Source organism: Scyliorhinus canicula, chromosome 7 (assembly GCF_902713615.1).
Source record: "Scyliorhinus canicula chromosome 7, sScyCan1.1, whole genome shotgun sequence".
Classification (NCBI taxonomy): Eukaryota; Metazoa; Chordata; class Chondrichthyes; order Carcharhiniformes; family Scyliorhinidae; genus Scyliorhinus; species Scyliorhinus canicula.
The window spans coordinates 188,704-208,058 of NC_052152.1; the positions used below are offsets into that span (position 1 = coordinate 188,704).

Consider the following 19,355-nt stretch of genomic DNA (forward strand, 5'->3'; position numbering starts at 1 on the left):
CTCGGGGCAGAGGGTCTGAGGGCAGTGGGTCTGAGGGCAGTGGGTCTGAGGGCAGTGGGTCTGAGGGCAGTGGGTCTGAGGGCAGTGGGTCTCGGGGCAGTGGGTCTGAGGGCAGTGGGTCTGAGGGCAGTGGGTCTCAGGGCAGTGGGTCTGAGGACAGTGGGTCTGAGGACAGTGGGTCTGAGGGCAGTGGGTCTGAGGGCAGTGGGTCTGAGGGCAGTGGGTCTGAGGGCAGTGGGTCTCAGGGCAGTGGGTCTCAGGGCAGTGGGTCTCAGGGCAGTGGGTCTGAGGGCAGTGGGTCTCAGGACAGTGGGTCTGAGGGCAGTGGGTCTCAGGGCAGTGGGTCTCAGGGCAGTGGGTCTGAGGGCAGTGGGTCTGAGGGCAGTGGGTCTCAGGGCAGTGGGTCTGAGGGCAGTGGGTCTCGGGGCAGTGGGTCTGAGGGCAGTGGGTCTGAGGGCAGTGGGTCTGAGGGCAGTGGGTCTGAGGGCAGTGGGTCTGAGGGCAGTGGGTCTGAGGGCAGTGGGTCTCGGACCAGTGGGTCTGAGGGCAGTGGGTCTGAGGGCAGTGGGTCTGAGGGCAGTGGGTCTGAGGGCAGTGGGTCTGAGGGCAGTGGGTCTGAGGGCAGTGGGTCTGAGGGCAGTGGGTCTCGGACCAGTGGGTCTGAGGGCAGTGGGTCTGAGGGCAGTGGGTCTGAGGGCAGTGGGTCTGAGGGCAGTGGGTCTGAGGGCAGTGGGTCTGAGGGCAGTGGGTCTGAGGGCAGTGGGTCTGAGGGCAGTGGGTCTCAGGGCAGTGGGTCTCAGGGCAGTGGGTCTGAGGGCAGTGGGTCTGAGGGCAGTGGGTCTGAGGGCAGTGGGTCTGAGGGCAGTGGGTCTGAGGGCAGTGGGTCTGAGGGCAGTGGGTCTGAGGGCAGTGGGTCTCAGGGCAGTGGGTCTCAGGGCAGTGGGTCTCAGGGCAGTGGGTCTGAGGGCAGTGGGTCTGAGGGCAGTGGGTCTGAGGGCAGTGGGTCTCAGGGCAGTGGGTCTGAGGGCAGTGGGTCTGAGGGCAGTGGGTCTGAGGGCAGTGGGTCTGAGGGCAGTGGGTCTCAGGGCAGTGGGTCTGAGGGCAGTGGGTCTGAGGGCAGTGGGTCTGAGGGCAGTGGGTCTCAGGGCAGTGGGTCTGAGGGCAGTGGGTCTGAGGGCAGTGGGTCTCAGGGCAGTGGGTCTCAGGGCAGTGGGTCTGAGGGCAGTGGGTCCCAGGGCAGTGGGTCTCAGGGCAGTGGGTCTGAGGGCAGTGGGTCTGAGGGCAGTGGGTCTGAGGGCAGTGGGTCTGAGGGCAGTGGGTCTGAGGGCAGTGGGTCTGAGGGCAGTGGGTCTCAGGGCAGTGGGTCTGAGGGCAGTGGGTCTGAGGGCAGTGGGTCTGAGGGCAGTGGGTCTCAGGGCAGTGGGTCTCAGGGCAGTGGGTCTGAGGGCAGTGGGTCTCAGGGCAGTGGGTCTCAGGGCAGTGGGTCTGAGGGCAGTGGGTCTCAGGGCAGTGGGTCTGAGGGCAGTGGGTCTGAGGGCAGTGGGTCTCAGGGCAGTGGGTCTCAGGGCAGTGGGTCTGAGGGCAGTGGGTCTGAGGGCAGTGGGTCTGAGGGCAGTGGGTCTGAGGGCAGTGGGTCTGAGGGCAGTGGGTCTGAGGGAAGTGGGTCTGAGGGCAGTGGGTATGAGGGAAGTGGGTCTGAGGGCAGTGGGTCTCAGGGCAGTGGGTATGAGGGAAGTGGGTCTGAGGGCAGTGGGTCTCAGGGCAGTGGGTCTCAGGGCAGTGGGTCTCAGGGCAGTGGGTCTCAGGGCAGTGGGTCTGAGGGCAGTGGGTCTGAGGGCAGTGGGTCTCAGGGCAGTGGGTCTGAGGGCAGTGGGTCTGAGGGCAGTGGGTCTGAGGGCAGTGGGTCTCAGGGCAGTGGGTCTGAGGGCAGTGGGTCTGAGGGCAGTGGGTCTGAGGGCAGTGGGTCTGAGGGCAGTGGGTCTGAGGGCAGTGGGTCTGAGGGCAGTGGGTCTGAGGGCAGTGGGTCTGAGGGCAGTGGGTCTGAGGGCAGTGGGTCTGAGGGCAGTGGGTCTCAGGGCAGTGGGTCTCAGGACAGTGGGTCTGAGGGCAGTGGGTCTGAGGGCAGTGGGTCTGAGGGCAGTGGGTCTGAGGGCAGTGGGCCTGAGGGCAGTGGGTCTCAGGGCAGTGGGTCTCAGGGCAGTGGGTCTCAGGGCAGTGGGTCTCAGGGCAGTTTGTCTGAGGGCAGTGGGTCTCAGGGCAGTGGGTCTCAGGGCAGTGGGTCTGAGGGCAGTGGGTCTGAGGGCAGTGGGTCTGAGAGCAGTGGGTCTGAGGGCAGTGGGTCCGAGGGCAGTGGGTCCGAGGGCAGTGGGTCTGAGGGCAGTGGGTCTGAGGGCAGTGGGTCTGAGGGCAGTGGGTCTGAGGGCAGTGGGTCTGAGGGCAGTGGGTCTGAGGGCAGTGGGTCTCAGGGCAGTGGGTCTCAGGGCAGTGGGTCTGAGGGCAGTGGGTCTCAGGGCAGTGGGTCTCAGGGCAGTGGGTCTCAGGGCAGTGGGTCTCAGGGCAGTGGGTCTCAGGGCAGTGGGTCTCAGGGCAGTGGGTCTCAGGGCAGTGGGTCTCAGGGCAGTGGGTCTCAGGGCAGTGGGTCTGAGGACAGTGGGTCTGAGGGCAGTGGGTCTGAGGGCAGTGGGTCTGAGGGCAGTGGGTCTCAGGGCAGTGGGTCTGAGGGCAGTGGGTCTGAGGGCAGTGGGTCTGAGGGCAGTGGGTCTGAGGGCAGTGGGTCTCGGACCAGTGGGTCTGAGGGCAGTGGGTCTGAGGGCAGTGGGTCTGAGGGCAGTGGGTCTGAGGGCAGTGGGTCCGAGGGCAGTGGGTCTGAGGGCAGTGGGTCTGAGGGCAGTGGGTCTGAGGGCAGTGGGTCTGAGGGCAGTGGGTCTCAGGGCAGTGGGTCTGAGGGAAGTGGGTCTCAGGGCAGTGGGTCTCAGGGCAGTGGGTCTGAGGACAGTGGGTCTGAGGGCAGTGGGTCTGAGGGCAGTGGGTCTGAGGGCAGTGGGTCTGAGGGCAGTGGGTCTGAGGGCAGTGGGTCTCAGGGCAGTGGGTGTCAGGGCAGTGGGTCTCAGGGCAGTGGGACTCAGGGCAGGGGGTCTGAGGGCAGTGGGTCTGAGGGCAGTGGGTCTGAGGGCAGTGGGTCTGAGGGCAGTGGGTCTGAGGGCAGTGGGTCTGAGGGCAGTGGGTCTGAGGGCAGTGGGTCTGAGGGCAGTGGGTCTGAGGGCAGTGGGTCTGAGGGCAGTGGGTCTGAGGGCAGTGGGTCTGAGGGCAGTGGGTCTGAGGGCAGTGGGTCTCAGGGCAGTGGGTCTGAGGGCAGTGGGTCTGAGGGCAGTGGGTCTGAGGGCAGTGGGTCTGAGGGCAGTGGGTCTGAGGGCAGTGGGTTTGAGGGCAGTGGGTCTGAGGGCAGTGGGTCTCAGGGCAGTGGGTCTGAGGACAGTGGGTCTCAGGGCAGTGGGTCTCAGGGCGGTGGGTCTGAGGGCGGTGGGTCTGAGGGCAGTGGGTCTGAGGGCAGTGGGTCTGGGGGCAGTGGGTCTCGGGGCAGTGGGTCTGAGGGCAGTGGGTCTCGGGGCAGTGGGTCTCGGGGCAGTGGGTCTCAGGGCAGTGGGTCTCAGGGCAGTGGGTCTGAGGGCAGTGGGTCTCAGGGCAGTGGGTCTGAGGGCAGTGGGTCTGAGGGCAGTGGGTCTCAGGGTAGCGGGTCTGAGGGCAATGGGTCTGAGGGCAGTGGGTCTGAGGACAGTGGGTCTGAGGGCAGTGGGTCTGAGGGCAGTGGGTCTCAGGGCAGTGGGTCTGAGGGCAGTGGGTCTCAGGGCAGTGGGTCTGAGGGCAGTGGGTCTCAGGGCAGTGGGTCTCAGGGCAGTGGGTCTGAGGGCAGTGGGTCTGAGGGCAGTGGGTCTGAGGGCAGTGGGTCTGAGGGCAGTGGGTCTGAGGGCAGTGGGTCTGAGGGCAGTGGGTCTGAGGGCAGTGGGTCTGAGGGCAGTGGGTCTGAGGGCAGTGGGTCAGAGGGCAGTGGGTCAGAGGGCAGTGGGTCTGAGGGCAGTGTGTCTCAGGGCAGTGGGTCTGAGGACAGTGGGTCTCAGGGCAGTGGGTCTCAGGGCAGTGGGTCTGAGGGCAGTGGGTCTCAGGGCAGTGGGTCTGAGGGCAGTGGGTCTGAGGGCAGTGGGTCTGAGGGCAGTGGGTCTGAGGGCAGTGGGTCTCAGGGCATTGGGTCTCAGGGCAGTGGGTCTCAGGGCAGTGGGTCTCAGGGCAGTGGGTCTCAGGGCAGTGGGTCTCAGGGCAGTGGGTCTCAGGGCAGTGGGTCTCAGGGCAGTGGGTCTGAGGGCAGTGGGTCTGAGGGCAGTGGGTCTGAGGGCAGTGGGTCTCAGGGCAGTGGGTCTCAGGGCAGTGGGTCTCAGGGCAGTGGGTCTGAGGGCAGTGGGTCTCAGGGCAGTGGGTCTCAGGGCAGTGGGTCTGAGGGCAGTGGGTCTCAGGGCAGTGGGTCTCAGGGCAGTGGGTCTGAGGGCAGTGGGTCTCAGGGCAGTGGGTCTCAGGGCAGGGGGACTCAGGGCAGTGGGTCTGAGGGCAGTGGGTCTGAGGGCAGTGGGTCTGAGGGCAGTGGGTCTCAGGGCAGTGGGTCTGAGGGCAGTGGGTCTGAGGACAGTGGGTCTGAGGGCAGTGGGTCTGAGGGCAGTGGGTCTGAGGGCAGTGGGTCTGAGGGCAGTGGGTCTGAGGGCAGTGGGTCTCAGGGCAGTGGGTCTCAGGGCAGTGGGTCTGAGGGCAGTGGGTCTGAGGGCAGTGGGTCTGAGGGCAGTGGGTCTGAGGGCAGTGGGTCTGAGGGCAGTGGGTCTCAGGACAGTGGGTCTCAGGGCAGTGGGTCTGAGGGCAGTGGGTCTGAGGGCAGTGGGTCTGAGGGCAGTGGGTCTGAGGGCAGTGGGTCTGAGGGCAGTGGGTCTGAGGGCAGTGGGTCTGAGGGCAGTGGGTCTGAGGGCAGTGGGTCTCAGGGCAGTGGGTCTGAGGGCAGTGGGTCTCAGGACAGTGGGTCTGAGGGCAGTGGGTCTGAGGGCAGTGGGTCTCAGGGCAGTGGGTCTGAGGGCAGTGAGTCTCAGGGCAGTGGGTCTGAGGGCAGTGGGTCTGAGGGCAGTGGGTCTCCGGGCAGTGGGTCTCAGGGCAGTGGGTCTGAGGGCAGTGGGTCTGAGGGCAGTGGGTCTCCGGGCAGTGGGTCTCAGGGCAGTGGGTCTGAGGGCAGTGGGTCTGAGGGCAGTGGGTCTGAGGGCAGTGGGTCTGAGGGCAGTGGGTCTGAGGGCAGTGGGTCTCAGGGCAGTGGGTCTGAGGGCAGTGGGTCTGAGGGCAGTGGGTCTCAGGGCAGTGGCTCTGAGGGCAGTGGGTCTGAGGGCACTGGGTCTGAGGGCAGTGGGTCTGAGGGCAGTGGGTCTCAGGGCAGTGGGTCTGAGGGCAGTGGGTCTCAGGGCAATGGGTCTGAGGGCAGTGGGTCTGAGGGCAGTGGGTCTGAGGGCAGTGGGTCTCAGGGCAGTGGGTCTGAGGGCACTGGGTCTGAGGGCAGTGGGTCTGAGGGCAGTGGGTCTGAGGGCAGTGGGTCTGAGGGCAGTGGGTCTCAGGGCAGTGGGTCTGAGGGCAGTGGGTCTCAGGGCAGTGGGTCTCAGGGCAGTGGGTCTGAGGGCAGTGGGTCTGAGGGCAGTGGGTCTCAGGGCAGTGGGTCTCAGGGCAGTGGGTCTCAGGGCAGTGGGTCTCAGGGCAGTGGGTCTGAGGGCAGTGGGTCTGAGGACAGTGGGTCTCAGGGCAGTGGGTCTGAGGGCAGTGGGTCTGAGGGCAGTGGGTCTCAGGGCAGTGGGTCTCAGGGCAGTGGGTCTCAGGGCAGTGGGTCTGAGGGCAGTGGGTCTGAGGGCAGTGGGTCTGAGGGCAGTGGGTCTGAGGGCAGTGGGTGTCAGGGCAGTGGGTGTCAGGGCAGTGGGTGTCAGGGCAGGGGGACTCAGGGCAGGGGGTCTGAGGGCAGTGGGTCTGAGGGCAGTGGGTCTGAGGGCAGTGGGTCTGAGGGCAGTGGGTCTGAGGGCAGTGGGTCTGAGGGCAGTGGGTCTGAGGGCAGTGGGTCTCAGGGCAGTGGGTCTCAGGGCAGTGGGTCTCAGGGCAGTGGGTCTGAGGGCAGTGGGTCTGAGGGCAGTGGGTCTCAGGGCAGTGGGTCTCAGGGCAGTGGGTCTCAGGGCAGTGGGTCTGAGGGCAGTGGGTCTCAGGGCAGTGGGTCTCAGGGCAGTGGGTCTGAGGGCAGTGGGTCTGAGGGCAGTGGGTCTCAGGGCAGTGGGTCTCAGGGCAGTGGGTCTCAGGGCAGTGGGTCTCAGGGCAGTGGGTCTGAGGGCAGTGGGTCTCAGGGCAGTGGGTCTCAGGGCAGTGGGTCTCAGGGCAGTGGGTCTGAGGGCAGTGGGTCTCAGGGCAGTGGGTCTCAGGGCAGTGGGTCTCAGGGCAGTGGGTCTCAGGGCAGTGGGTCTCAGGGCAGTGGGTCTCAGGGCAGTGGGTCTCAGGGCAGTGGGTCTGAGGGCAGTGGGTCTGAGGGCACTGGGTCTGAGGGCAGTGGGTCTCAGGGCAATGGGTCTCAGGGCAGTGGGTCTGAGGGCAGTGGGTCTGAGGGCAGTGGGTCTGAGGGCAGTGGGTCTGAGGGCAGTGGGTCTGAGGGCAGTGGGTCTCAGGGCAGTGGGTCTCAGGGCAGTGGGTCTCAGGGCAGTGGGTCTGAGGGCAGTGGGTCTCAGGGCAGTGGGTCTGAGGGCAGTGGGTCTGAGGGCAGTGGGTCTGAGGGCAGTGGGTCTGAGGGCAGTGGGTCTGAGGGCAGTGGGTCTCAGGGCAGTGGGTCTCAGGGCAGTGGGTCTCAGGGCAGTGGGTCTGAGGGCAGTGGGTCTGAGGGCAGTGGGTCTGAGGGCAGTGGGTCTGAGGACAGTGGGTGTCAGGGCAGTGGGTCTGAGGGCAGTGGGTCTGAGGGCAGTGGGTCTGAGGGCAGTGGGTCTCAGGGCAGTGGGTCTGAGGGCAGTGGGTCTCAGGGCAGTGGGTCTGAGGGCAGTGGGTCTCAGGGCAGTGGGTCTGAGGGCAGTGGGTCTGAGGGCAGTGGGTGTCAGGGCAGTGGGTCTCAGGGCAGTGGGACTCAGGGCAGGGGGTCTGAGGGCAGTGGGTCTGAGGGCAGTGGGTCTCAGGGCAGTGGGTCTGAGGGCAGTGGGTCTGAGGGCAGTGGGTCTGAGGGCAGTGGGTCTGAGGGCAGTGGGTCTGAGGGCAGTGGGTCTCAGGGCAGTGGGTCTGAGGGCACTGGGTCTGAGGGCAGTGGGTCTGAGGGCAGTGGGTCTGAGGGCAGTGGGTCTGAGGGCAGTGGGTCTCGGGGCAGTGGGTCTCGGGGCAGTGGGTCTGAGGGCAGTGGGTCTGAGGGCAGTGGGTCTCAGGGCAGTGGGTCTCAGGGCAGTGGGTCTCAGGGCAGTGGGTCTCAGGGCAGTGGGGGGGGGAAACTACTGAAATGAAATGAAAATCGCTTATTGTCACGAGTAGGCTTCAATGAAGTTACTGTGAAAAGCCCCTGGTCGCCACATTCCGGCGCCTGTTCGGGGAGGCTGTTACGGGAATCGAACCGTGCTGCTGGCCTGCTTGGTCTGCTTTCAAAGCCAGCGATTTAGCCCTGTGCTAAACAGCCCCTGATTGAGAAATCCCTGACTGGAGAAGATTCTGAAGGAGAGAATCTATCTCCACTTGGAGAGGCAAGGTTTGATCGGGAATAGTCAGCGTGGCTTTGTCAGAGGGAGGTCATGCCTAACAAATTTGATTGAATTTTTTGAGCATGTAAGCAAATGTGTAGATGAGGCTAGTGCAATCGATGTAGTTTACATGGCTTTTAGCAAAGCCTTTGACAAGGTCCCATATGGGAAACTTATCAAGAAGGAAAATGCACATTGGATACAGATGATTTGATTTGATTTATTGTTGTCACAGGTGTTAGTATACAGTGAAAAGTATTGTTTCTTGCATGCTGTACAAACAATGCATACTGTACATAGGGAAGGAAGGAGAGACTGCAGAATATAATAGTAAGAAGTCTTACAACACCAGGTTAAAGTCCAACAGGTTTGTTTCAAACACGAGCTTTCGGAGCACTGCTCCTTCCTCAGGTGAATGCCTCATCTTAGCGTCATCTGCAAACTTGGACACATTGCCCTTGGTCCCCAACTCCAAATCATCAATGTAAATTGTGAACAATTGTGGGCCCAACACTGATCCCTGAGGGACACCACTAGCTACTGATTGCCAACCAGAGAAACACCCATTAATCCCCACTCTTTGCTCTCTATTAATTAACCAATCCTCTATCCATGCGACTACTTTAGCCTTAATGCCATGCATCTTTATCTTACACAGCAACCTTTTGTGTGGCACCTTGTCAAAGGCTTTCTGGAAATCCAGATATACCACATCCATTGCCTCCCCGTTATCTACTGCACTGGTAATGTGCTCAAAAAATTCCACTAAATTAGTTAGGCATGACCTGCCCTTTATGAACCCATGCTGCGTCTGCCCAATGGGACAATTTCTAATTTGAGACAATTAGGGCAGCACGGTGGCATGGTGGTTAGCGTCAATGCTTCACAGCTCCAGTGGTCCCAGGTTCGATTCCCGGCTGGGTCACTGTGCGGGTTAGGTGGATTGGCCATGCTAAATTGCCCGTAGTGTCCTAAAAAGTAAGGTTAAGGGGAGGGGGGTTGTTGGGTTACGGGTATAGGGTGGAGACGTGGGGGTTTGAGGAGGGTGATCATTGCTCGGCACAACATCGAGGGCCGAAGGGCCTGTTCTGTGCTGTACTGTTCTGTGTGTGAAGATGAGGCATGAAGTTTCAGTTGGGGCGCTTGATAGTTACAAGGAAGCGAGGAAGGACCTAAAGAGAGAGCTGAGACGAGCAAGGAGGGACATGAGAAGTCTTTGGCAGGTAGGATTAAGGAAAACCCAAAAGCTTTCTATAGGTATGTCAGGAATAAAAGAATGACTAGGATAAGAGTAGGGCCAGTCAAGGACAGTGGTGGGAAGTTGTGTGTGGAGGCTGAGGAGATAAGCGAGATACTAAATGAATACTTTTCGTCAATATTCACTCAAGAAAAAGATAATATTGTGGAGGAGAATGCTGAGACCCAGGCTATTAGAATAGATGGCATTGAGGTGCGTAGGGAAGAAGTGTTGGCAATTCTGGACAAGGTGAAAATAGATAAGTCCCCGGGGCCTGATGGGATTTATCCTAGGATTCTCTGGGAAGCCAGGGAAGAGATTGCTGAGCCTTTGGCTTTGATTTTTAGGTCATCATTGGCTACAGGAATAGTGCCAGAGGACTGGAGGATAGCAAATGTGGTCCCTTTGTTCAAAAAGGGGAGTAGAGATAACCCCGGTAACTATAGGCCGGTGAGCCTAACATCTGTGGTGGGTAAGGTCTTGGAGAGGATTATAATAGATACGATTTATAATCATCTAGATAGGAATAATATGATTAGGGATAGTCAGCATGGTTTTGTGAAGGGTAGGTCATGCCTCACAAACCTTATCGAGTTCTTTGAGAAGGTGACTGAACAGGTAGACGAGGGTAGAGCAGTTGATGTGGTGTATATGGATTTCAGTAAAGCGTTTGATAAGGTTCCCCACGGTCGGCTATTGCAGAAAATACGGAGGCTGGGGATTGAGGGTGAATTAGAGATGTGGATCAGAAATTGGCTAGTTGAAAGAAGACAGAGAGTGGTAGTTGATGGTAAATGTTCAGAATGGAGTTCAGTTACGAGTGGCGTACCACAAGGATCTGTTCTGGGGCCGTTGCTGTTTGTCATTTTTATAAATGTCCTAGAGGAGGGCGCAGAAGGATGGGTGAGTAAATTTGCAGACGACACTAAAGTCGGTGGAGTTGTAGACAGTGCGGAAGGATGTTGCAGGTTACAGAGGGACATAGATAAGCTGCAGAGCTGGGCTGAGAGGTGGCAAATGGAGTTTAATGTGGAGAAGTGTGAGGTGATTCACTTTGGAAAGAATAACAGGAATGCGGAATATTTGGCTAATGGTAAAATTCTTGGTAGTGTGGATGAGCAGAGGGATCTTGGTGTCCATGTACATAGATCCCTGAAAGTTGCCACCCAGGTTGATAGGGTTGTGAAGAAGGCCTATGGTGTGTTGGCCTTTATTGGTAGAGGGATTGAGTTCCGGAGCCATGAGGTCATGTTGCAGTTGTACAAAACTCTAGTACGGCCGCATTTGGAGTATTGCGTACAGTTCTGGTCGCCTCATTATAGGAAGGACGTGGAAGCTTTGGAACGGGTGCAGAGGAGATTTACCAGGATGTTGCCTGGTATGGAGGGAAAATCTTATGAGGAAAGGCTGATGGACTTGAGGTTGTTTTCGTTAGAGAGAAGAAGGTTAAGAGGTGACTTAATAGAGGCATACAAAATGATCAGAGGGTTAGATAGGGTGGACAGCGAGAGCCTTCTCCCACGGATGGGGGTGGCTAGCACGAGGGGACATAGCCTTAAATTGAGGGGTAATAGATATAGGACAGAGGTCAGAGGTGGGTTTTTTACGCAAAGAGTGGTGAGGCCGTGGAATGCCCTACCTGCAACAGTAGTGAACTCGCCAACATTGAGGGCATTTAAAAGTTTATTGGATAAGTATATGGATGATAAGGGCATAGTGTAGGTTAGATGGCCTTTAGTTTTTTTCCATGTCGGTGCAACATCGAGGGCCGAAGGGCCTGTACTGCGCTGTGTCGTTCTATGTTCTATGTTCTATGTTCTATCCAGATGCCTCGCTATTTCTTCCTTGATGATAGATTCCTGCATCTTCCCTACTACCGAAGTTAAGCTCACTGGCCTATAATTACCCGCTTTCTGCCTACCTCCTTTTTTAAACAGTGGTGTCCCGTTTGCTAATTTCCAATCCACCAGGACCACCCCAGAGTCTAGTGAATTTCGGTAAATTCGGTAAATTATCGGTAAATAATCGGTGAATTTCGGTAAACTATCACTAGTGCATCTGCAATTTCCCTAGCCATCTCTTTTAGCACTCTGGGATGCATTCCATCAGGGCCAGGAGACTTGTCTACCTTTAGCCCCATTAGCTTGCCCATTACTACCTCCTTAGTGATAACAATCCTCTCAAGGTCCTCACCTGTCATAGCCGCATTTCTATCAGTCGCTGGCATGTTATTTGTGTCTTGAAGATGGTGGTGAGTCATCAGCCAGTCTTCATCACCCTTGTCCCCCAGAAACCATCCCTGCAGACTTTCCGGCTCCTCGAAAATCCCAGGCAACTGGGAGCGACTGAGGATGTAGGAATCATGGCAACTCCAAGGGAATCATACATACATACGATGGTCACATACCAATTGCACGTAGGCAGAATGGAAGCCTTTGTAGTTGATGAAAATGAAGGGCTGTTGCAATGAGCCTGTATAACCACATGGGGGTGCAGTCTATTGCTTCCTGCACTCTTGAGAACCCAAAGATCGCAATAATGTCTGTAAATATGTGGGCCTAGCTATCTTCATCCTGAGGAAAGTTTATATGATGGACAACCATTATGCATCAATGTAACACCCACAGGCCTCTAGTTGCTTTCTGAACTGCTGCAGTCCATGTAGGTACACCTACTGTGCTGTTAGGGAGGGAATGCTAGGATGTTGCCCCAGCGACAGTGAGGAACGGCGATATATTTCCAAGTCAGGATAGTGAGTGACATGGAGGTGAACCTCCAGGTGGTGGGGTTCCCAAGTATCTGCTGTCCTTGTTGTTCTGGACGGTAGTGGTCGTGGGTTTGGAAGGTGCTGCCTGAGGAGCCTTGGTGAGTTACTGCAGTGAATCTTGTAGACAGTACACACGGCTGCCACTGTTCATCGGTGGTGGAGGGATTGAATGTTTGTGAAAGGGGTGACAATCAAGCGGGCAGCTTTGTCCTGGATAGTGTCGAGCTTATGAGTATTGTTGGAGCTGCACTCACCCAGGCAAGTGGAGGGTATTCCATTACACTCCTCTGTTGTGCCTTGTAGATGGTGGACACCAGCCTTCCCATTGTGGCATCGAGGCACATGTATGTCAGAGCCAGGACATCAGATACAGCACGGACAGACTCCTCCATTATGCACTCAAGTCTGCCGAGAGTATCTCTGCTAGGTGGAGGGTGCAGGTGGGCACGGTGGTAGTTGTTCCTGAGACCCCTCATCCTCAGATGTGCTCTGGGGGCTCAGAGTGTTGCTCAGCCAGCTAGCTGATATCTGGAAAATACAAAAGGACGGTTTTAGTGGATGAGCTGAAGCTAATTCAGAGTACATTATAATGCCTGTGAATTGCACTCTACCCAGTAATAGTTTCAAATAAGCAAGTCAAGCAAGGCTGTAGTTCCAACCCTTAGAACATGGGTCTCATGTAAAGTCAATACTATCATCCCATTAAGTTGAGTAGAGTTTGAACCCAAATCCCAAAGATGAAAACAACATTTATAACTCATTAACCCAGTCCTCCAATTGAAATCTTACAGAATTATTTAACAATGTATTTTTCTCCTGATTCAGCTGTCAAGCTTGGCAATAAAGTCAGTATCCGAGTGGAACCCGGCCTTTTTGAATGGATGAAATGGGAAGGTGAACGTGCAATCCCAAACTTCATGTCTGCAGCTGAACTCAAAGCAGCAGAATACTCCGTAGATATTAACTACAGGTATATTCCATTTTTGGTCTTCTGTAACATCCCATAGCTTCTCTATCCTTGATTAATTTGATCTATGGAAAATGTCCTTATTGAAAAAAGAGTATGGAGGGGGAAGAGGGGTGGTGAGGTGGGGAATAGGGTCAGGGATGTGGGGAAGGGGAGGGGAAAGATGGGGGGACAGGTGCGAATGGGTGAGGGAGGTTGTGGGAGGGAGTGAGGGAAGGGGAATGGTTGAAAAGTGGGTCAGGAGGGAGTTAAGGATGTGGGGGGGGGGGGGGGGGGGGGGGGGGACTGAAAACTGGCTGATGTTAGTGGTGTGGAGAGGATTCTGGTGTCTTGGCTTCCAGAAAGATGTTCAGGTTTGGGATGGTAAGTAGCAAATAAGATTCACACTTCACAGCAAGACTGAATTTGACCAAATGTGGCATCAAGGAGCCCCAGCAAAACTGGAGTCAATAGGATTCAAGGAAAAAACTCTTCACTGGTTGGAGTCATACCCAGCACAAATGAATATAATTGTGGTTGTTGGACGTCAGTCATCTCATTTCCAGGAGTGCCGAGGTCAAACCATCTTCAGCTACTTCATCAATGACCTTCCTTCTAACATATCATCATAGAATCCCTACAGTGCTTAAGGAAGCCATTCGGCCCATCAAGTCCGCACCGACCCTCTGAAAGAGCACACTACCTAGCACACTACTCCATCTATACTTTCATAAGGGAGAATTTAGAATGGCTTATCAGCCTAATCTGTTCATCGTTGGACTGGTCAGAATCACAGAATCACAGAATACTGCAGTGCAGAAGAAGCCCGAAGGCCCATCATGTCTGCACCAACACACGAAACGTCCTGACCTGCCAACCTAATCCCACTTGCCAGCACTTGGCCTATAGCGTTTTTTTTGGAAAATATTTTATTAAAGCATTTATAATTTTAACAATTTTAAACATCAGGTTGCAACAAGAACAAAACAATATAACCAACCACCCCCAGTAACAAATCCCAGCCAGCATGGCTCACACAAACAGGACCACCGCCCCCAGCTCCCCTTCCACTAGTTCTCCTGCCCTTACTGCCCCCCCCCCCCCCACCCACTTTGCTGACAGCTTAATATTTCTCGACAAAGTCGATGAACGGCTGCCACCTCCGGGAAAACCGCTGCAACAAACCCCTCAAGGCAAATTAGATTTTCTCGAGTTTGAGAAACCCAAACCCCACCATATCGCTAACCCATACCCCCACCTTCGGGGGTTCCCAGTCCCTCCAACCCAGTAGGATCCGTATCTGGGCCGCCAGGGAGGCAAAGGCCAGGATGTCGGCCTCTCGCGCCCCCTGGGCTCCCGGGTCTTCTGACACACCAAAGATCGCCACCTCTGGACTCGGCACCATCCTCACCATTAAAACTTCTGATATGATGTCAGCAAACCACTGCCAGAAACCCCTCAACCTCGGACATGGTTCACAGGGCACCCACACCTATCCTCCAGCTCCTCAAAGAACCTGCTCATCCAGGCCACCGTCATGTGCCCCCTCTGGGCCACCTTAAATTGTATCAGACTGAGCCTGGTACAGGACGAGGGTGCATTGACGCACCTCAGGGCCTCCTCCCATAGTCCGGCCTCCAACTCCCCACCCAGCTCTTCTTCCCACTTTCTCTTCACCTCCCCTATCGGGGTTCCCTCCCACTCCATCAGTTCCTTATAGATCTCTGAAACCTTCTCCTCCCCCACTCCTACTCTCGACACCACCTTATCCTCTAACCCTAACCCTGCCTCCTCCCAAAATCCCTCACCTGCAGATACCGGAACCCATTCCCACCTGGCACTCAAACTCCTTCTCTAATTCCTCCAGGCTCCGGAAGCCCTCATCAATAAAAAGATCTCCAAATCTCTCGATCCCCGCCCGCTGCCACCTCTGGAACTCCCCATCCAGCCCACCCCGGAGTGAACCGATGGTTACCACATACCAGTGCCCATGCCGATGCCCCTCCAGCCCCATGTGTTGCCGCCACTGTCCCCAAACGCTCAGTGCTGCCACTACTACTGGGCTTGTGGAGTACCTGGCCAGCGAGAACGGCAGAGACATGGATAGAGCAGGGACAGGAATGGTTGTTGCAGGTTCCGGGGTTTAGGTGTTTTAGTAAGCTCAGAGAAGGGGGCAAAAGAGGGGGAGGTGTGGCGCTGCTAGTCAAGGACAGTATTACAGTGGCAGAAAGGATGCAAGATGGGGACTCTTCTTCCGAGGTAGTATGGGCTGAGGTTAGAAACAGAAAAGGAGAGGTCACACTGCTGGGAGTTTTCTATAGGCCACCTAATAGTTCTAGAGATGTAGAGGAAAGGATGGCGAAGATGATTCTGGAAAAGAGCGAAAGTAACAGGGTAGTTGTTATGGGAGACTTTAACTTTCCTAATATTGATTGGAAAAGATATAGTTCGAGTACATTGGATGGGTCGTTCTTTGTACAATGTGTGCATGAGGGTTTTCTGACACAATATGTTGACAGGCCAACAAGAGGTAAGGCCACATTGGATTTGGTTTTGGGTAATGAACCAGGCCAGGTGTTAGATCTGGAGGTAGGTGAACACTTTGGAGACAGTGACCACAATTCGGTGACCTTTACATTAGTGATGGAAAGGGATAAGTATACCCAGCAGGGCAAGAGTTATAGCTGGGGGAAGGGCAATTATGATGCCATTAGACATGACTTAGGATGTGTAGGTTGGAGAAGTAGGCTGCAAGGGTTGATGCACACTGGATATGTGGAGCTTGTTCAAGGAACAGCTATTGCGTGTTCTTGATCAGTACGTACCAGTCAGACAGGGAGGAAAGGATAGAGCGAGGGAACCGTGGTTTACCAAAGAAGTGGAATCTCTTGTTAAGCGGAAAAGGAGGCCTATGTGAAGATGAGGCGTGAAGTTTCAGTTGGGGCGCTTGATAGTTACAGGGAAGCGAGGAAGGATCTAAAGAGAGAGCTAAGACGAGCAAGGAGGGGACATGAGAAGTCTTTGGCAGGTAGGATCAAGGAAAACCCAAAAGCTTTCTATAGGTATGTCAGGAATAAAAGAATGACTAGGGTAAGAGTAGGGCCAGTCAAGGACAGTGGTGGGAAGTTGTGTGTGGAGGCTGAGGAGATAAGCGAGATACTAAATGAATACTTTTCGTCAATATTCACTCAGGAAAAAGATAATGTTGTGGAGGAGAATGCTGAGACCCAGGCTATTAGAATAGATGGCATTGAAGTGCTTAGTGAAGAAGTGTTGGCAATTCTGGACAAGGTGAAAATAGATAAGTCCCCGGGGCCTGATGGGATTTATCCTAGGATTCTCTGGGAAGCCAGGGAAGAGATTGCTGAGCCTTTGGCTTTGATTTTTAGGTCATCATTGGCTACAGGAATAGTGCCAGAGGACTGGAGGATAGCAAATGTGGTCCCTTTGTTCAAGAAGGGGAGTAGAGATAACCCCGGTAACTATAGGCCGGTGAGCCTAACGTCTGTGGTGGGTAAAGTCTTGGAGAGGATTATAAAAGATACAATTTATAATCATCTAGATAGGAATAATATGATTAGGGATAGTCAGCATGGTTTTGTGAAGGGTAGGTCATGCCTCACAAACCTTATCGAGTTCTTTGAGAAGGTGACTGAACAGGTAGACGAGGGTAGAGCAGTTGATGTGGTGTATATGGATTTCAGTAAAGCGTTCGATAAGGTTCCCCAAGGTCGGCTATTGCAGAAAATACGGAGGCTGGGGAATGAGGGTGATCTAGAGATGTGGATCAGAAATTGGCTAGTTGAAAGAAGACAGAGAGTGGTGGTTGATGGGAAATGTTCAGAATGGAGTTCAGTTACGAGTGGCGTACCACAAGGATCTGTTCTGGGGCCGTTGCTGTTTGTCATTTTTATAAATGACCTAGAGGAGGGCGCAGAAGGATGGGTGAGTAAATTTGCAGACGACACTAAAGTCGGTGGAGTTGTAGACAGTGCGGAAGGATGTTGCAGGTTACAGAGGGACATAGATAAGCTGCAGAGCTGGGCTGAGAGGTGGCAAATGGAGTTTAATGTGGATAAGTGTGAGGTGATTCACTTTGGAAAGAATAACAGAAATGCGGAATATTTGTCTAATGGTAAAATTCTTGGTAGTGTGGATGAGCAGAGGGATCTCGGTGTCCATGTACATAGATCCCTAAAAGTTGCCACCCAGGTTGATAGGGTTGTGAAGAAGGCCTATGGTGTGTTGGCCTTTATTGGTAGAGGGATTGAGTTCCGGAGCCATGAGGTCATGTTGCAGCTGTACAAAACTCTAGTACGGCCGCATTTGGAGTATTGCGTACAGTTCTGGTCGCCTCATTATCGGAAGGACGTGGAAGCTTTGGAACGGGTGCAGAGGAGATTTACCAGGATGTTGCCTGGTATGGAGGGAAAATCTTATGAGGAAAGGCTGATGGACTTGAGGTTGTTTTCGTTAGAGAGAAGAAGGTTAAGAGGTGACTTAATAGAGGCATACAAAATGATCAGAGGGTTAGATAGGGTGGACAGCGAGAGCCTTCTCCCGCGGATGGAGGTGGCTAGCACGAGGGGACATAGCCTTAAACTGAGGGGTAATAGATATAGGACAGAGGTCAGAGGTGGGTTTTTTACGCAAAGAGTGGTGAGGCCGTGGAATGCCCTACCTGCAACAGTAGTGAACTCGCCAACATTGAGGGCATTTAAAAGTTTATTGGATAAGCATATGGATGATAAGGGCATAGTGTAGGTTAGATGGCGTTTAGTTTTTTCCATGTCGGTGCAACATCGAGGGCCGAAGGGCCTGTACTGCGCTGTATCGTTCTATGTTCTATGTTCTATGTTCTAGGTGCCGATAACAGTGCCCCCAAATTCGTGTCTTTACATGAGGTAGCCCCCATCCGCTCCCATACCAACCCCTCCACTATACTTCCTAACCATTGCCATATTCGCCACCCAATAATAATTGATAAAACACGGAAGAGCCAGTCGTCCCCACTCCCCCCACTTCGCCCGAGGTCCAGCAGCATCTTCCTCACCCGCAGAGTTTTACCCGCTCAGACCAATCCCGCATTTACGTTTTTAATGAGCGCTTGGGGATAAACATTGGAAGGGTCTGAAAGACAAACAAAATCTTTGGGATGACAATCATTTTCACTGCCTGTCCCTGACCCGCCAATGACAGCGGGAGTGTATCCCATATCCAAAAGTCCCCTCTCATCAGTAAGGGGGAAAGTGTAAGGCAGAGTAGCCATAGTCAAAAATCAAAAAGGGCCACAGTACAGGGTACAGTGACTGAAGAGAGTGTGAAAAGGGAAGTGGTCAATGCAGGATTGAGGGTGTTGTACCTAAATGCATGCAGCCTCTGCCGCTCCTTTAGCAGCCCCGCCTCCGGGGCCTCAGCGTATCTCCTGTCCACCTGCAGGATTTCTTCCACTAACCTCTCTATCTCCGCCCGCTCCGCCTTTTTCCTATGTGCCCGAATGGGATTAAACTCCCCCCTGACCACTGCCTTCAGTGCCTCCCAAACCGCACCTGTGGAAACCCCTCCCGTATCATTAATCTCCAAATATCGCCGGATGGATTTCCTTACCCGTTCACACACATCTTCCTCTGCCAACAGTATCACATCCAGACTCCGTTGCGAGCGCTGGGCCCCCCCTCTGCTCACTTAAAGGCTTGCCCAGTGCGGGGCATGGTCTGACTGCCAAATACTCAATATCAACCACCCCTGCCAACAGCGTCTTATAGACATCTTGTGCACATTGGAGAAGAATGAAAATTCTTTTGCTCTGGGTCTCCACAGGTCCCCTCCATGCCGCTCGCCCCCCCCCCCCCCCCCTCCCTATGTGCTCCATGAACCCCAGAGCTCCTTAGCTGTTGCCGACACCCTCCCCATTCTCTACCAGTCGAGTCTCGGATCCAGGACCGTATTGAAGTCCTCTCCCATAATCAGCTAATGAGTGTCCAGGTCAGTGATCCTCTCCAGCACCCACCTCATAAATTCAACATTGTCCCAGTTTGGGGCATACATGTTCACTACCAACATAGAACATATAACATAGAACATTACAGCGCAGTACAGGCTCTTCGGCCCTTGATGTTGCGCCGACCTGTGAAACCCCTCTAAAGCCCATCTACACTATTCCCTTATCGTCCATATGCCTATCCAATGAGCATTTGAATGCGTTTAGTGTTGGCGAGTCCACTACTGTTGCAGGCAGGGCATTCCACGCTCTTACTACTCTCTGAGTAAAGAACCTACCTCTGACATCTGTCCCATATCTATCTCCCCTCAATTTAAAGCTATGTCCCCTCGTGCTGGACTTCACCATCCGAGGAAAAAGGCTCTCACTGTCCACCCTATCTAATCAACTGATCATCTTGCATGCCTCAATTAAGTCACCTCTTAACCTTCTCTCTAACGAAAACAGCCTCAAGTCCTTCAGCCTTTCCTCATAAGATCTTCCTCCATACCAGGCAACATCCTTGTAAATCTCCTCTGTACCCTTTCCAATGCTTCCCCATCCTTCCTATAATGCGGCGACCAGAACTGCACACAATACTCCAAATGCGGCCGCACCAGAGCTTTGTACAACTGCAACATGACCTCATGGCTCCGAAACTCAATTCCTCTATC

The 19,355-nt window shown here is 55.0% G+C and overlaps 1 protein-coding gene across 1 annotated transcript in view; it reads left to right on the plus strand.

Annotated features, from left to right (window-relative positions):
• LOC119968698 (ubiquitin-associated and SH3 domain-containing protein A-like) overlaps nucleotides 1-19,355 on the plus strand; it is a 231,182-nt gene that overhangs the window by 157,731 nt on the left and 54,096 nt on the right. Inside the window, exon 11 of the mRNA XM_038801292.1 lies at nucleotides 12,581-12,725. Within this exon, the coding sequence (XP_038657220.1) occupies nucleotides 12,581-12,725 (145 nt within the window). The remainder of the gene's footprint in view (nucleotides 1-12,580; nucleotides 12,726-19,355) is intronic.